Below are 16,844 nucleotides of genomic sequence, written 5' to 3'. Positions count from 1 at the left end.
ATCTGGAGTAAACAAAAATATTTTATCTTCCAGAAAAAAAAGAAAAGAGAAAATTGGTGAGGTTTTGGAATTTTGTGGCACAGCAGAACAAGTAAATTACATAGTACTGAGGCAAGCGCCTTGCTTAACCTGGGCTACTTTAATGGTAAGATTATAACCTGCACCCTTACAGCATGATAAATGGAAAAGAGTGCTTTGCCCAAGGACACACCACTGTAGCCCAACCTGGGCTAATCTAATGGTTAGATTCTAACCTGCACCCTTACAGTAGGGAAAATGGAGTAGTGCTTTGCCCAAGGACACACCACTGTAGCCCAACCCGGACTAATCTAATGGTAGGATTCTAACCTGCACCTTTTCACTGAGGCAACTGGACCAAAGTGCCTTTCCAAAGGACGTATCACAGTAGCCTGACCAGGTTCTGATCTGATGGTAGGATTTGAACCTACACCCGATCACTGAGGCAACTGGACCAAAGTGCCTTCCTCAAGGATACACCACTGTAGCCTAACCAGGGCTAATCTGATGGTAGGATTCAAACCCATACCCTTTCTATCATAAGTGCTGCATTCTAATAAGTTAGCAACCATAGCTCCTGCCTCCATTAGTTGTCTATTACAATATGCATGTTGGTACAACAGGCTTTTCTAAAATCGTCTTGCCTATAGTCTGTTGAAATGCCCAGATTTTGTTTTAACTAGAAAGCTTTCAATAATATTTTTAAGATATTTAAGTGATAAATTGAAGAGCATTACAGGATATTGTTTAGTTCCTGTCATGTTTCAATGACAATATAAAAAATACTGTAGTTTCTATCCTTGGACTTAGAATCTTATTGTACTAGGTGTTTAACATGAACAGTAAAACCTATTGTTAAAATTAACATAGAAAATTGCACCCAAAAATCTAGGTCAATGGCACAACCCAAAATAAAAAAAAAAATAAAAAAATTACTGTACATGTAAAAAAATAACTGAATCTTCACAATAAACTGAAATTGTATCAATCCTTGCAATAAAAAAATGAAAAAGTGCTTGTTCTCATCAGTATATTACCATGATTATAAAAGTGACTAAAAAATTGAAGATTTTATACAACTTTAGGGTCAAAGTAACACCACCCTAGTAGCTTAGTTGATAGAGTTCTAGACTTGTAATACACATGGTGCTGGTTCAATACCCATGAGGCATCAGTTGGCAAAAGCATCTTTTAAACAATACTTAGCTCCCATTTCCCTAACCTGATGTTCCCAATAACGTGTTCATAATAAGTACAGTTAAAAACATAACACATAAATTAAACCTTGCACTTGTATATAGATGTATATACATTCATATTTTAACATATTACTCAAAATAAAAATAAAAAAGCACATGCCTGATAACAAGCCAATCATTCTACCCTACTTAAATAACTTTGGTTCTGCCTAAATGTATATTCTATTTCTAAAAACAGTATAAAAAAATTGTTTAAGGCAAAATATATCCTAATGAATATTTCTTCTCCATTATACCATTCTGGGAAATTTTTATTTCAGAGAATTTTTTCCAATTAAAAGCCAAAGCCATACTTATCAAACTACAGACAGTACTCCCTCATTATAATGATGTCATGGAGTACATGCCTTATACAATGACAACCTTATCATGAGGTATATAATACATAAAAATTTTGTGTTACAAAGTGTGACCCATGACTGTACCTGCCTTAAACCAGGAAATGTGTTATAAATTAGAGATTTTACAGTGAGGGAGTGCTATAACAGGCATGTTCCAGATCTTATTATACAAAAAATACTGTAATTACCATCTTCAACTCCCCTCACACACACACACAAAACAAAAAAACCCACAAAAGAATGATGGGCAGAAAAGAAGTGAACTCAGACTCATTAAGTGTGGACAACCCAAACAAATCTTGCCTCAGCAGATAATGGTAAAAGTTGTGCCACACCTGAACTGCTTGCAGTAATTTGACTTCTTATCTTTAATAACTGTAACCAATAATGGATACTGAAGCTTTGTCCTGACTATTGATGATGTCAAACTTAAGTACTCTCTCTACTAAACTGAACAGTGAAGATCAACATATGCCCCAATATCAGCGAAATAAAAAATCAAAGAACAAAGAATTAACTGAGTCCCTCACAAGGAAAGTTGCTCTACTTGCTGAAGTGAATTTCCAGGAATTGAAAATCCAATTTTTTCTCCCTTTTGACTGCTGATCCTATCTCTGATATTTTTCAACAATTACAAGATTCTCAAACTAGCTGTAATTGATGTTAGATTGGCACCATTTCCATCCAGAACTAACAAGACACCATAAGAATCTGTCTGGTGGCGACTCAATATTTATATGACTTTCCATTTTGGGGAAGTAACAATAACAAAATCTTCAAGATGGCTGTCACAGTGGCCATACTGGATATCAGATTGGCACCATTTCCATTTTAGACCAGCCAGACATCATAAGAAATCTTTTGGTGCCATCAGCAGCCATCTAGAGAAGTGGAGCTGTCAACCCTCAGGACCAGACTTACAATTTGTGAAAAGAAGGATAAAAATTAGTGAATTTTGAACACAATTAGTGCATTATATTGAAATCCTGAGAGAGAAAAACTAAAACATATTATTTACACTGATTTCATATGTACAAATTTATTTGCATACAAATTTACTGATATACACAAACTTCACACTATTTGTCATGACATGTAGCTGTGGCAGACTTCCTCAACTGAACTATGGTAGATTTGTTTTAAAACAGTTCAAGCTTCTTGCCTGCTCTTTAATCTTGGTGACCAAAATTCATGCAAATTTTCAGCACCTAAGGAGGTGCCAAAGTTTGCTTTATTTTTCCTCATAATAGGAAATACTCTTTCACTGTCACTGTTGCTGATCTTCAACTGAGAAAGGCAGGTTATGTTCAACAAGAAACTCACAAACAATGCTTCAGCATTGGTAGCTTGCAGGGCTTAAGTAGGTGGCTTAAAGTACTTCAGAGCTGGGTGCTCTTCATTTTTTCCATATCTATGTGCTTTTTGGAAGCTGTGTACTTTTCACATGGTTCTGCCACATGCCAACAGGGGATATTGCTGCTTACAATTCAACTGTCATACAAGTACTATATAATAATATTATTATATAGTACATGTATAACAGGTACATTGTAAGCAATGATATAAGCCTCTGTGCACATTCCCAATTCTAAAATTCACGGAATACTACTGTACAAAAAGCATTATGTACATCGATGTTTGATGGCTGAATGCAAGGCCAATTTTTGGTGCAGTTCAAACTATATTTAACTTTTGTGGAATACATATGTTTTTCAGTGGAGGTGAAAACATTTTAATGCTGTATAGCTTGATTACGAAATGGTATTAATCCTTTAGATGAAATGTCGAACGATTAATGATTAGTGGTGTTGGCGCATGCGCAGAAAAATATGAACTCGAGTAAATTACGATAAATGCTAATCTTACAATATCTCAGAAATTCCTACACTCGAAAAAGCTGTCATTTGGTGTTTGTCTTTAAAAAAATACAGTTGCTATGAGTATGTAAATGTGCCATTTAAAAAAAAAAAAAAATTTTAAGTTTGGCCACGGTTTTCTTCATGGGTATTTGTACAATTTCTAAATTTAGATTATACACTTTACAATGCTTGCTACAGGGCAAACCAACAACTGAAGATAATTCTACTAGCATCTTAACTAGCAATACATGGACCATTATGGGTAAGAGTGACCACTGCTTACTTGCACTTAACAGGATAAAATTTATTTTATTCATGAATTAAGCCATCTGAGAATTTGGGAATTCATTATTTTTTTAGCATGCGGCATGAATCCATGAATCGCTATCTCACGTCGTGAAAATCATGCCAAAATCATAAGGGTTGGCAAGTCTGGAGAAACAGCCATAAAAAGATTGTCAAGATGGCCATTGCGGTGGCCATATTGGAAGACAGATCAGCACCATTTTCATTTACGATCAACCAGACATCATATCTTTGAAATAAACACCATTCTGCATTCTGATATGATCATTCATTCAGTCTAGTGATAAGATTTTAAAATGTCTAGTGACAAGATTTTAAAATGGCTACTGTTGTGGCAAGTGCAGTGACCAAGCATCACCCTTTTCATTTAGGACCAAACAGACATCACAAGTAGTCCTTCAGTGAAAATCCCATGTTGATATGGCCATCCATTTTGGAAAAATGCCAATAACAATATCATCAAGCTGGCAGGACTTTTCATTTAGTATCCAACTAGACATTGGGATGCATGCATGTGTGTAAATTTTGATGGCACTCCTCCAAGATTGGCACCCTTTTCATTAGAACCAGCTAGATATCATAACAAGTACTCTTGTGAAAACCCCATTTTGACATGACTATCCATTCAGGGATAGTGGATGGTATGTCAGATCAGCATCAATTTCCTTTAGAACCAACTCGACTCCATAAGTAGTTTTCTGGGGGAAAAAAAAACATGTCATTGATTGGCCAATTAGGAGTAGCAATAACAATATTTTCAAGATGGGTGTTATGGTGACCATACAGGATGTCAAAACGGCACCATTTTCATTCAGAACCATTACAAGAAGTTCTTTGTGAAACGCCAAATAAACCCACAAGACCTGTAACCTAAAAATGTTACTTGTCCTGTCCATAACTAATTGGTCCTACATTTTTTCATACAAGAAGGCAAAATGTAGTCAATGACTCCATGATAAATACAACTAGTCCTGAGTATCAGGGAAGATAAATGACTGTTTGGTTGTGGAGGCGAACCCTCCCATCTGCTGGGGTGTCCTAGTCATCCCCTGTCTCTGAACAGTTTCATTACTATTGTAACTCATCAGAGGGAACAATATGGGTTGATTCATTTGTTCAGTTGTTCCAAAGTCATGAATATAAGCCTCTGGCATGATGACTTAGATAACGAAATACAGAATATAACGATAAACACAAATAAGGTTCGCATCACATAGTCAAATTTATTGAATTTGCTGAATTCTGATAAACATGGATCTATTTACTGACCAGGACGATGATGCTTACTGTCCAGTTGATCCATATCCAAACATAACTCTTCTAGAGGATGGGCATCAGAATCACTGATGACCATCCTGAAACAAAGAATGAGAAACAGAATCCACATCAACTGATATGTTACAAATGACATTATCAGAACCAGACCCAGCCTCCAAAGATGAGGCTCTGGCATCCAAAGTGCAGCTGCCCAAGAAATCAAGTTTGCAGAAAGATGAATTCCAGCAGTGGCTTCCTGGAACTGAATAAAATGCATCTACATCAGCAGGGTGCAGCTGAACAATTAACAGCATTGTCCCAGTCTGCATCCTGTTTCTATATTCCACACAAATTCTGTAATCCAACTATTTTCTAAACATCGTTTTCATTTGACAGTGTCATATTCCTTTTGAAAAGTTCTATTTCCATTGTCCATGTTTGGTTATTAGCCTCTGCTGGCTTGGGGGGGGGGGAATCCAAATGCCTTTAGACATCCCTTTGGGAATCAAAAGTAGCACGTGTCATTAAATATATCATAGTGTAAATTAGTTTTTAACAGGAGTTTCAAGCATTTATTGAATGACTGAATGAGTGAGTTATTTATCTTCTCATCTCACACAGATTTGCCCAATCTCAGCTCTGTCTGCGTGGGTTCAAGTCTCAGACTTAACTAATGTGGGTATGTGAGAAAGCTTGCCAGTAGCTTCTCGTAGGTCGGTGGTTTTTTCTGGGGTTTTCCCGGGCTCATCCTCCACCATTAATACTGGCTGCCATATATAGCCCATCGTGTGCTGAAAAATGGCATTAAACCCCACAACAACAGCAACAACAACAGATTTGCCAGTGGTCATTAGAACAAATCCTGTTGTTTATGTGCAACTTGGTTTCTAATATTGCTTTTAATATCATACTTGTACTCAGTATATGATGTACAAATCTAATTGGTCTGCAGATAGACTGGCTACCTATTTTATGCCCCAGGATGGACTGGCTACCTATTTTTTATGCCCCCAGGATGCCATGAAATTAGCTGGAATCGGATCAGCAGACATGTGCTAAATTCACATGCTGTCTTGGTGCAAGCAATGGGGGCATACAAAAGTAGCATCATCTTCAAATCTAAGGGTTATCTGAATGTATTTTATTTCAATTAAAATTTTCCATAACCTTGTCCCAAGTATATTGGTTGTCTCCCTTCTTTGAAACAACTTTCCTTCAAACCACTTTCTGTCACACCAATCATAAATCAATTTTGATAAACTGTTAAGTGGGAAAACAACTGCAATAGCTAGTAAACACAAAGGTTTCAATTTTCTCAAAGCAAACAATTCAGAGGTGTTCACAATCTTGGCATATACAATACACCATACACAATACAAGCATGTTAAATCCCGATAAAATGTGCAAAAGTCTAGACACCACATTTTCTCCTGTGAGAAAATTGGATTTGGCCAAGAGAAATTACCTTAAAAGATTTGGCCAAGAGAAATTACCTTAAATTTTAACTACTGGATAAAGATTGCCAAGTGAAAGAAAATCATATACTGGTGTTAAAATTTGGCACAGGGCCTGTTCAAATTTTACTGGCTTCTAATTTCTTCAAGATAACCAGCCATATCTCACCATCTATAACATGTGTATTTTGTATTGTAGCTTGTTAACTGGCTGATACATATACTAACAGATAAGAAGGTCAAACGTACAAGAGAGAAAATCTTAACATACCCACACACACAAAAAGCAGCAAAATTTGAAATATGTATTGTAAAAATACTAAATTTGTGTTTTGTAAAACATACAACAACAATGCAAAAATGTAATAAAAACAAAAAGTCTTCAAACTTCATAAATTTGCAAACATCATCTAACAGCAAAAAAATCTTATCAGGTAATCTTATAAGCCCATAAAACCAACCCTCCTTTGTATAGATTTAGCACTTTTCCCTAATTGTGCAAGATAGTTTGGACTGAAAAATCCAAGACCAACAGTCAGGAAAGCTAATGAAAATTTATAACTAAACAATTGCAGTGGCATCTAATCTGCTCAGAATATATGGATGAAAACACACCTAACAAAGTTCATTTGTCTAGGTCAAATGCTGTTTCATAACTGAATCAAGAAGGCTTGATATACGTAGTAAAAATAAAAATAAGTTATTTTTTTTATAAAAACTGACAAAGATTCAAAAATCATGGAATCAGGTCAAATACACTATAGTGTGTGTGTGTGTGTGTGTGTGTGTATATATATATATATATATATATATATATATATACACACACACACACACACACACACACACACACACACACACAATTCTATCGAATATCATCTATCTCTGCCAAGTCATGCTAATAAGTTTCATCGGAGACTGGGATGGATAAAATACAAAATAAAGACAAACAGACTGTGAGGATGAAATCAAGATGCCTTGCTGCAAGTGGTGGTTGTGGGGGGGAGGACTAAATAACAATGGTTCCATAAACACAGCATCTCATATATGATCCAGGAGATCATGTGTAACTCCTTTAGCTGACCTGAAAAAGTTCAACACCAAATCTGCCATAACTGCAAAGAAATTTATTCCTTTCATATCCTGTATACTGCATCAGCCGAGCTGGGTCCAGATAAGACTATAATGAAGTATGACACCAGGGATGAGTACCAGTATGCTTCTTGCCAACGGAGTGGCAAATTGAGGAAACTCAACGATAACACATGATTCCTTAATAAGAAAACACATAAATAAAGGTGCAGTCCTTAACAATGAAAGGTTCTTGCTTTTATATAAAGCCAGAATATCATCATTGGCTTGAGGTACAGGTCTTTATAGGACAAAAGGTAGGGTATATATCAGCACCATGTTATTAATTCATTATATGAATACCTCTTTTGATGGATGGAAATTATACAAGATTTACAATGTTTTCATTCATTTACAATCTAGTTCACTACAGAAGAGTGTGTGTGCATGTGTGTGTGTGTGTGATTTGGATTTTTAACGTAGCTTTAACAATTTTTAAGTCATATTTGCTATGATGTCTGTAGTGTGGCAGATTTTAGTGATGTCTAGCACTGTGTCATCATGCCACAGACATGTAACATGGTGTCCCACCCAGTCACATTATCCTGACACCAGACCAACCAGTCCTAACATTAGCCTCTTAATGCGAATGCACCTTGTGAGGCAGATGTTATTAACATTTCTATAAGTCTTTGGTATGACTGCAGGGTTCGAACATGCAACCTTCCACATCTGAGGCAGATGCTCTAACCACTAGGCCACCAGAGTGGTCCACTACAGAAGCCAACAATATTACTTGATTGTAAATTTGCTAAGTGTAAAATCTGAAAAGAGAAACTTGCTCGACTTTACACTTCAACTACAGCATAATACTTATTTGAACTGAATTGATATAAACGGCATAAAGCCGTGTATCAAGTAAGCAAGGACAACACTCGTAATGACTTGGAAAACTAGTAAATTATTATTTAAAAAAAATAAATCATGCTTTTAGGGTGCTAGATTAGTCAGGTACTAAGTTGAATTTAGAATGCCAAGTTGGTGAGGATAATGACCACAATGACTTCGTTATCTGAGCTTCTTATGACAATGTTAGAATTGTGTTTATAGATTGAGTAACGATTAAAATGGGTTGAGAATGTCAAACTGGTGAGGATAATGCTCACCATGACTCAGACATTCTACTTCCCTATGAACATATTTCGACCTATAATGTAAGAAAAGTATTATCTATTTGCTGTGTAATGAAAATTCTCAGGTATGCATGTAGCATAATAAAAATGCATAAATACAGAAAATTAATACATAAATAAATGAAAGTATTGGTCTGCGAGGAGAACAATCACTTGGTTCATAAAGGTGAATTCTTTTAACAAATGATATAACAATCTATACTTTGCTTATAAATATATGTTATAAATGAATAAAATTAAACAATTTGGAAGCGAGAAATTCAAGGAAAGTTTCCTTATATAAACATTGCTTTGTGCTTAAATAAACTTTAACCAAACATTTACTGTCCAAAATATTGCCTAAAGTTCCAAAAACTTTATACAGAAAGTAAAAACTAATCTTAAATAAATAAATAAAACCCACAATAATTGTGTTGTGTCTAGTTTGAAAGCTGCCGAGCTGACTGCATATAATGCCTTATAAAGTTCTTATGAAACCAACAAAAGCCATTAACCCTGAGAGCCCACAAAGCCCACAAAGTTTGTTAGAACCTTCTACCAAGCATTAGCCAATATGGAAAAAGTGCATTTAATCAGTTTTTACAAGGACTATATAAAGAAATTAAAAACTCGAAATTTTGCTAATTACTACCTTATGATTATATTGCCCAAAAATACATTCAGTTCATTTTTCATGGCATATACCATTTTTGCTGCTGCGGCTCATAGCGATGGTTCAGAACATGTGTTTAAGTCAGGCACTCATCCAATACTACCAAGGTATACCATATAACAATGTTAGCATGATTTTGTACCAAGTAAAATAAAGAAGAGGTAATAAAAAATTAAACATGATGACATAAAAAAACTAACAATAGAGGGCTATTAACACAATGAGTATGTACTGTATAGTCTGAAATGGTTAACTAAAAATAATTAGTCAAATTATTAAGGATGCCAGCTGCCGGCATTGATACTCCATATTTTCATCAATTCAAAACCTGTAGACAAAATACAGGACCAGAGAAAATATTAATGTTAACTGGTGAGGCAAATTTGCTAGTAATGCACTGTTTAAAAAATATGGAGACCAATATGATTAGTCATAACAAGCTACACAGACTCAGATCTGTAAGACGTATGTGATGGCAAATCTGGGTCTATGCAGTTTGCTGTCAGATCTGACATCTGTTCGAGTAACAATGACTTCATAGCTAAAATGATTAAGCCTCACCATGACTTCACAAGCAAGACAACTGTCTCACTGTGACTTCACAAACAAGACAACTGTCTCACTGTGACTTCATAAACAAGACAACTGTCTCACTGTGACTTCATAAACAAGACAATTGTCTCACTGTGACTTCACAAACAAAACAAATGTCTCACTGTGACTTCACAAACAAGACAATTGTCTCACCAGACTACCTAAAAAAGAACAATTACCAACTATATCTGCTGCAAGAGCCATACAAAAGTTTTACTTTGCATGAAATGTGTGCTGATGGTCAATTAATCTTAACATTTCAACGCTGAATCTGATGGTTGAGGATTTGAAGAAAGACATGAAATGATGGAAAAATAGATGGAGAAAAGGTAGGTACTATGCTGTGCTATCACTAATTTTGACTGGATAAAAGCAATTTAAAAAAACAAACATTTTACCCCACAACTGCTTAAGTAAAATAAAACACACAACAGTATTCATTATTGCACAACATTCCAACCTTTATTTTCTATTGCAAAAATTTACAATCAGAGCTTACATGTCAAGCAGACAATTTAAAACCTTTTACCAAAACTTTAACCAAACAACTGATAAAGAGACTCCACCATCAGAAAACTTGTCGCTGTTTCTTGCTTTCCTTAAACAAAGGTACGACAAAATCATCTTGGTCTTCACCTATTCTGAAGACAATTCAAGATCCATTTCTTTATGTTGGCTCCTTTTCCTTTCCCTGTCAAGACTCTTATAAATAAGGATGTCAGCAAAACTGACATCTTTTTATAAATCTATAGCCATTAAGGTATGTAAGGCCAACGACTGACCAATTTGCTGGTCTAGTCCTTTCCATATAATGGTATATTTTGTGGTTTTGGATGCAAAGGTTTTGGATTTGATGCTTGGCAGTGGGCATGTTCTCCCCTTTCCTGTATAACGTGTTTACCAACCATCCATTTTTTAGATGGTTTTGACAATCCTGAAGCTGTGCCCGGATTATTTGGAGATTTTTCTTGCAGGCAAACCTCAACAATCTGGTAAAAGATTGCAATCAAGGTACGTCTAGCCAATGTCTGACTTCCTGTTCCAAACGTTTAAGTAATGTGACTTCGTCACATGGTTGCTAAACTTGAGTGCAGTTCCTTCTAAATTCAATACTTGGCAGCATTTTTGCTTTCTCCTTTCCCATTATATCTCACGTCTTGAAAAATCATCCAGTGTCTGTGGCCTTGTGGATTCTTGAGATGGCTTTGACCAATTGGACTGGGTGTGTCTGGACTGTTAAATATTTCTGAGACAAATCAAAAACTATAAGACAGAAGTATGGCAGTCAGGGAAACAAGGCTACTGATTAACCATCCTAGCAAGTCTGGACCTTTCAAGGTCAGAAATAGGTGTGCTTGGCTTCAGTGAAACAATTCCTTGGGTGATACAATTCTGTGTTCAGTTCGGTGAAAAAATTTTCCATTTTCCATTCTCATAACAGTATTCTACAACCAACATCCAAGTACGAGGACAATCCTGGGATACCGTATACACCAGTCATGTTCAACTGCAAACAACAAAGACCCTGATCTGCAGTCGCATGATGCACCAGCCGATGAGAGTCTATATTGTCTGTTGTACTGCTTACTCATAACTAACAGCATGGACCCAGACCTACTGATGCATCATGCAATGGCAGATCTGAGTCTATGCTGTTTACTTGACTTATATGCGAGGAAAGATGGTAGTATATCTAAATCTTTCCTGCTGGTTCTCATTTTCTTTGGACAAATCTTTCCATTTCGTCTCATTTGTTTCAGAAACTCTCTCCATTAAAAGCCAATTTTCACTTTCTTCAACTTTACTGCACTCTCAACAATTTCTGACCAATGTTTGTAACCCAAACTTCTTAAATATATACCTACCATATGTACTGGGATACAGATAGGGGACAATTTCTTTAACCAGACATACTATAAATCTTTGCAATGACACAGTTTCATGATTGATCATCAAAAATGTGTCATGTATATTTCTGTCATTTCCACCACCAGCTAAACACATTACACATATTAAAACTACAAGTCAAGCAAATTTCTGTGAAAAAATGGACATACCACCTAAAAAGAAAAAGGAAAGGACAACAAAAAGAACCCCTCAGAAATTACACAGTGCCTGGCAAGACCTGTGTTGGCCTGGCTGTGAAGATCTGAGAAAGGTAATTGCAATTTAGATTGCATGACTTTCCCAAAGAAAGCAACACTGGATGGGAAATGTCCCATCCTTGGGTGTATATTGCTAGATTGGATGGTAATTTTTCCATATTGCAAAATTTTTGTTTAGATCAACATACCTATAACTGGTGAGATCGGGTGGGGGTGGAGGGGGTGGGGGTGCAATTATTCAGGAACTATTACTATATCATTTTTGTTATTACAGCAGTAGCAGAAGTTGTTATTGTGATTGTTGACATTTTTAATAAATTCCGGAACATGTGACAAAGAATGAAAGTTGCATTGTATCCGAAACTTATTCTTATATTTGCATCACATACTCTAGAGTGAGAGAAAATAGTTAGATCAGTAAACCTTGACTTCAGTGAGTGCCGCCTTGTTAATTTCTATTTGTCTTTGCTGTCTATCCAAGTAGGAAAAGGAAGAAATTTTATCTTACATTTTTACCTGTTTTAAAAACATGCAAAAGGTCCTGAATTGTTCCCTCATTTATGTTTTGAATATTTCTCCAACCCCAAAAAAACCAACTAGTTTGCAACTGGAACGCATTACATCAAAAATTAAGTGGTGGTGTTTTTTTCAAATCAGGAAATTGCTGCAATAATATGCATCATCCTGTTTATTTGCCAGAATCGATGACAAAAACAAACTAACCTGAATCAGAGATCTATTTTCTACCAGCCTTATGACTGCCACAGAAGAACTTCTAACCACATTGTATCTTTGACATTTACAATAATTGAATAATTTCATCCATATCATTACTCATTATTTAGACAAGTCATGACGTTGAAAGTTTTGTATCATTTTGTACATCCATTAATAAATGTTATGTTCCATTTTGTTTTTTTAGACTGTGAAAGGCTGACACCAAGGGTACTGAATTACTTTAGAACAATTGTTACAAAAGGACTTTGCCTAAAAGACTTCAATTTTAATGTGGCAATCAAAATATATGGAAAAGTGAAGAAACAAAAGCTATCATTGTTTTAACTTCAAAGACACACAAGTCTAACAACAAATCAAGTTATAACACAGAGAAATAAAGAATAATATGTAAATAAATGTACTTCTTTTATACCATATTTCATTTATATAAAGTTTTTTTTTAAATAATTTTATGATGCTAATGTGAGCTTACAATCACAAATTTCTGGAGCATCTGCATAAATAGCACTAATACAGCCACCTATTTTTATGGCATATTTCATGGCAAGATTTACACAGACTTATAAAAGGGTCATACAAAAGTTACTATTGTTGCATACCTAAATGGGGTGGGGGTGGGGATGGGGAGGGTGAAATATATTCACATTAATTTATATGTGAATATATACAGTATTTCACATATTCCTGAGAATGCATCAGAACAGTGAAATCTATCCATACGGCAATATTCAAAATTTTGTCCTTTACAGACTAGTGTCATTTATGTGAAGTTAAATACATGTGAAATTTTATAAGGGGGGGGGGGTATAAATTAATAGATGTTTGCAAGTGGTTTTCTTTTTTGTAGATGTCCACTATTAAATGTTTTAATGTAGTTAACTTAAAATCAACTTTCATCTGTAACATAAGTATAATACATGTAGTAACTTATAATTTTTTTTTTAAATCAAATTTTTTGTGTATTCTGAAGATAAAGACAACTTTAGGACAAAAATGTGTGACATTCAAGTGCCAAAAAAAAAAACAGTGATGCAAATATTTCTGTATCAATAATTTCTCTAATGTTCTAAATACAAATGAATAAACTAATTTATAACAAGAGTACCTTGAAGGGACTAGTGCTCTAGTGGGCAAAAATAATCACCAGGAATTGAAGAATAGACCATTTCTTTCTTTTTACTATTATGTGTTGAAACCATTGTTGATATTCTTCACTGTATTCAGGACAGGCAGTGATTAAAAGATTTTCAAGAGGGATGCCATGAGCAGCCATATTGGACATCAGATTGGCACCATTTTCATTCAGGACCAACTCGACACCATGTAAAGTCTTTTAGCGAATATACCATGTTGATAAGTAATTTTTAGGAGACACAATAAGAAGATTTTCAAGATGGCTGTCATGGTGGCCCTACTGTATGTCAGATCAGTACCATTTTCATTCAGGACCAAGTCTTTCACTGAAAACCCAAGTCGCTATGATGATCCATGCAGTAGGAGCAGAAATAACAAGATCTTCAAAATGGCTACTGTGGCTGCTTTATTGGATGTCTTAGCAACACCATTTTCATTTAGGACCAACAAGATCATGGGATGAATGTGTACACAAAGTTTCAAGGCAATCCTACACATAATTTATACAAGCAGCGACAATAAACTTGTTCTAACAGACGGATGGATGACACACAACAGACAATCCCACAAACTCTGTTGGTCTATCAACGGAAGAGTTTCAAAAACAAAAACAAATGAAGAACACTAAACAGAAGATACAGGAATCATCCCTACCTCAGCTGCTCCAATAGATTCTCCCCTTCCTGTACAGTATTCATTGCTGCCTCAATGGTTGTCTCCCTTTGCTGATTAAACTGCTCCAACAGCTGTTGTGCCCCTTCAACCGAATCAGCAATTTCAGAGCTTTGTAGTTCCTGTTGCAATTCTTCCAGCCAACAGGTCAGCTAAATGAAACAGCACAGATTTGTCAGCAGAAAAGTAAATGATATTTAGAAAACTGATCAAGAAAACCTAGCATACTTACGTTTGATAGCAATTCCATCAAACCTAGTGTACACTTGGAAATCATGGGCTAACATGACCAACATTCATTTCAACACTCAATTTTAGATATAACAAGTAAAAAATTTTTAGGAATTTCACTTTGTCTTTTAGTTCCTGGCATAATGTCTTGTACGTTCAGAGATAAAATTTAGAATAGAATAGTGCTTGCAACCGGCCAGTCTTTAAAGTCTGCAGATACAATTATATGCTGAACTCTTCTTAAGTAGGACCATGTCCTAATAAATACATTAGATTGGACATATGATCCCCAAGAATACTCCAGGTTCAATGTAATTATGAACAGTGTGTGTGTGTGTGTGTGTGTGTGTGTGTGTGTGTGTGTGTTTGATTCAAAAACTGGTTACTAAAAGCAGCTCTGCCTACTTTATTTGCCCTCATTACCCTTAATACAGTGTGACTATGCAGTCAACACTAAAGAATACTCTTTGAAAATTTATGGAAATGCATGTTTCTTTAACTCATCTGGCCCCAAACATTTTTGTCATTTTTGCCTGAAATGTGTGTAGGAAAGACATTTGTGGGGCTATTTCTGAATACATCGTAATACATCGGCTTTCAACAGATCTTCCAAGAGACTAATGCCTAGTTGTATTAGAAACATCATTTTACATTGATTATTTTGCTTGCACATGAGCAGAAGGGTAAAAGTTGAATTTTTTTTTTTTTTTTTTGCCTAATAGACCCGTCATTTTCATATTGAGACCGCAGTTTATTCCAAATGCCCACCTTATCCTAGTTTTTGCAAAGGTTTACCTGTCTGTGTGCAGTTAAGACCAGTATGCCTTAGGTCTGAGGCCAAAAGGTCTAAAATCTGGATCCAAAACTGCATTCTGATCTCAAGCGAATTTTGGGTGAAAAAAAAAACGGGTCCAAAAAATGAGGTTTTTCTCTCTGTATTTTGTAGTGCAACTAGAACTTCCAGATTATTTGGTATCATTTTAGAGCTATATCTGTCTGCTTTTGTTTAATACCACCCACGTTGGTGTATCTTAAATGACCTTGATGCTGCTGAGCTTGGAAGTAGGGTACAGCCTCATCACGCCTACAGATGGGATCGGGGCCAAATCGGTTAAGATATGGGTAAAATAATAGGAAGTCAAATTTACAAATTTATAGCTTTAAAGGTTTTCAGTCTGGACAAGGAATCCAAAACAATGAAAATTTTGGATGATGAAAATTTTGGGGTTTTTTTAAAGAGGTTTTGATGTTCCTCAAAAATTTGACCACAGTACAAAACTATTTGCAGTAAAACTGAAGGCATTATCTGGCAACTGGTTCAAGATGATGTCATGGAGTTTAGCAATGCCACCTATAACCTTGTCCTCAACGTCTGAACAATCTGTATACAGGAACATATGCCCATAATAAGAAACTCAGATTTCATCAAATCAACTCTGTAATAAGCCAGCATAATGGTTGAGGACTTTTTATAATACAAAGATAGAATAATATTTTTTTTTGTTTTAAATAACCAAGGTAATATTTTGGGAAAAGAAAATTCTGCAATATTTGCAAGACCCATATATACAACTTATCGATGATAACGAAATTCATATTCCAAAGGGTGGAGTTAAATTTTGGTTTCTAAATTCTGGTTTCTAATTCTATATGGTTTTGATATTTCAGCCTCAAGACAGATAAAACAATGTTTGCTTGACCTCTAATAGAGGCTTTCCAAATGATCCCAGACAAATTCTGTGTCCCTGACTGTACATCAGATTTAGCATCTGCATTTAAAATTTGTGAGCTCAACCATACATAATTGAGTCACAACTGATTCAGAGCTTACAAAAGTCCTGTATGGTCAAGTAGGTCCAATCAGTGTTTGCCATGACTCATAATAACTACAACAATTTCTGACATTTGCCACAGGAATGTCATATATATAGAAGTAAAGTTAAGTTTCAGTCAAAATTAA

At 35.4% G+C, this 16,844-nt stretch overlaps 1 protein-coding gene across 2 annotated transcripts in view; it reads right to left on the bottom strand.

Annotated features, from left to right (window-relative positions):
- The window catches only part of LOC149790418 (kalirin-like), a 536,347-nt gene that overhangs the window by 390,733 nt on the left and 128,770 nt on the right, over positions 1-16,844 (bottom strand). For both annotated transcript variants that reach the window (XM_089972467.1, XM_089972468.1), the window contains exon 16: positions 14,636-14,805. In XM_089972467.1, coding sequence (XP_089828593.1) covers positions 14,636-14,805 — 170 coding nt within the window. The remainder of the gene's footprint in view (positions 1-14,635; positions 14,806-16,844) is intronic.

Source organism: Sinohyriopsis cumingii, chromosome 10 (assembly GCF_028554795.1).
Source record: "Sinohyriopsis cumingii isolate HCF-2022 chromosome 10, ASM2855479v2, whole genome shotgun sequence".
Lineage (NCBI taxonomy): Eukaryota > Metazoa > Mollusca > Bivalvia > Unionida > Unionidae > Sinohyriopsis > Sinohyriopsis cumingii.
This window is presented reverse-complemented; position numbering and strand designations above follow the sequence as displayed.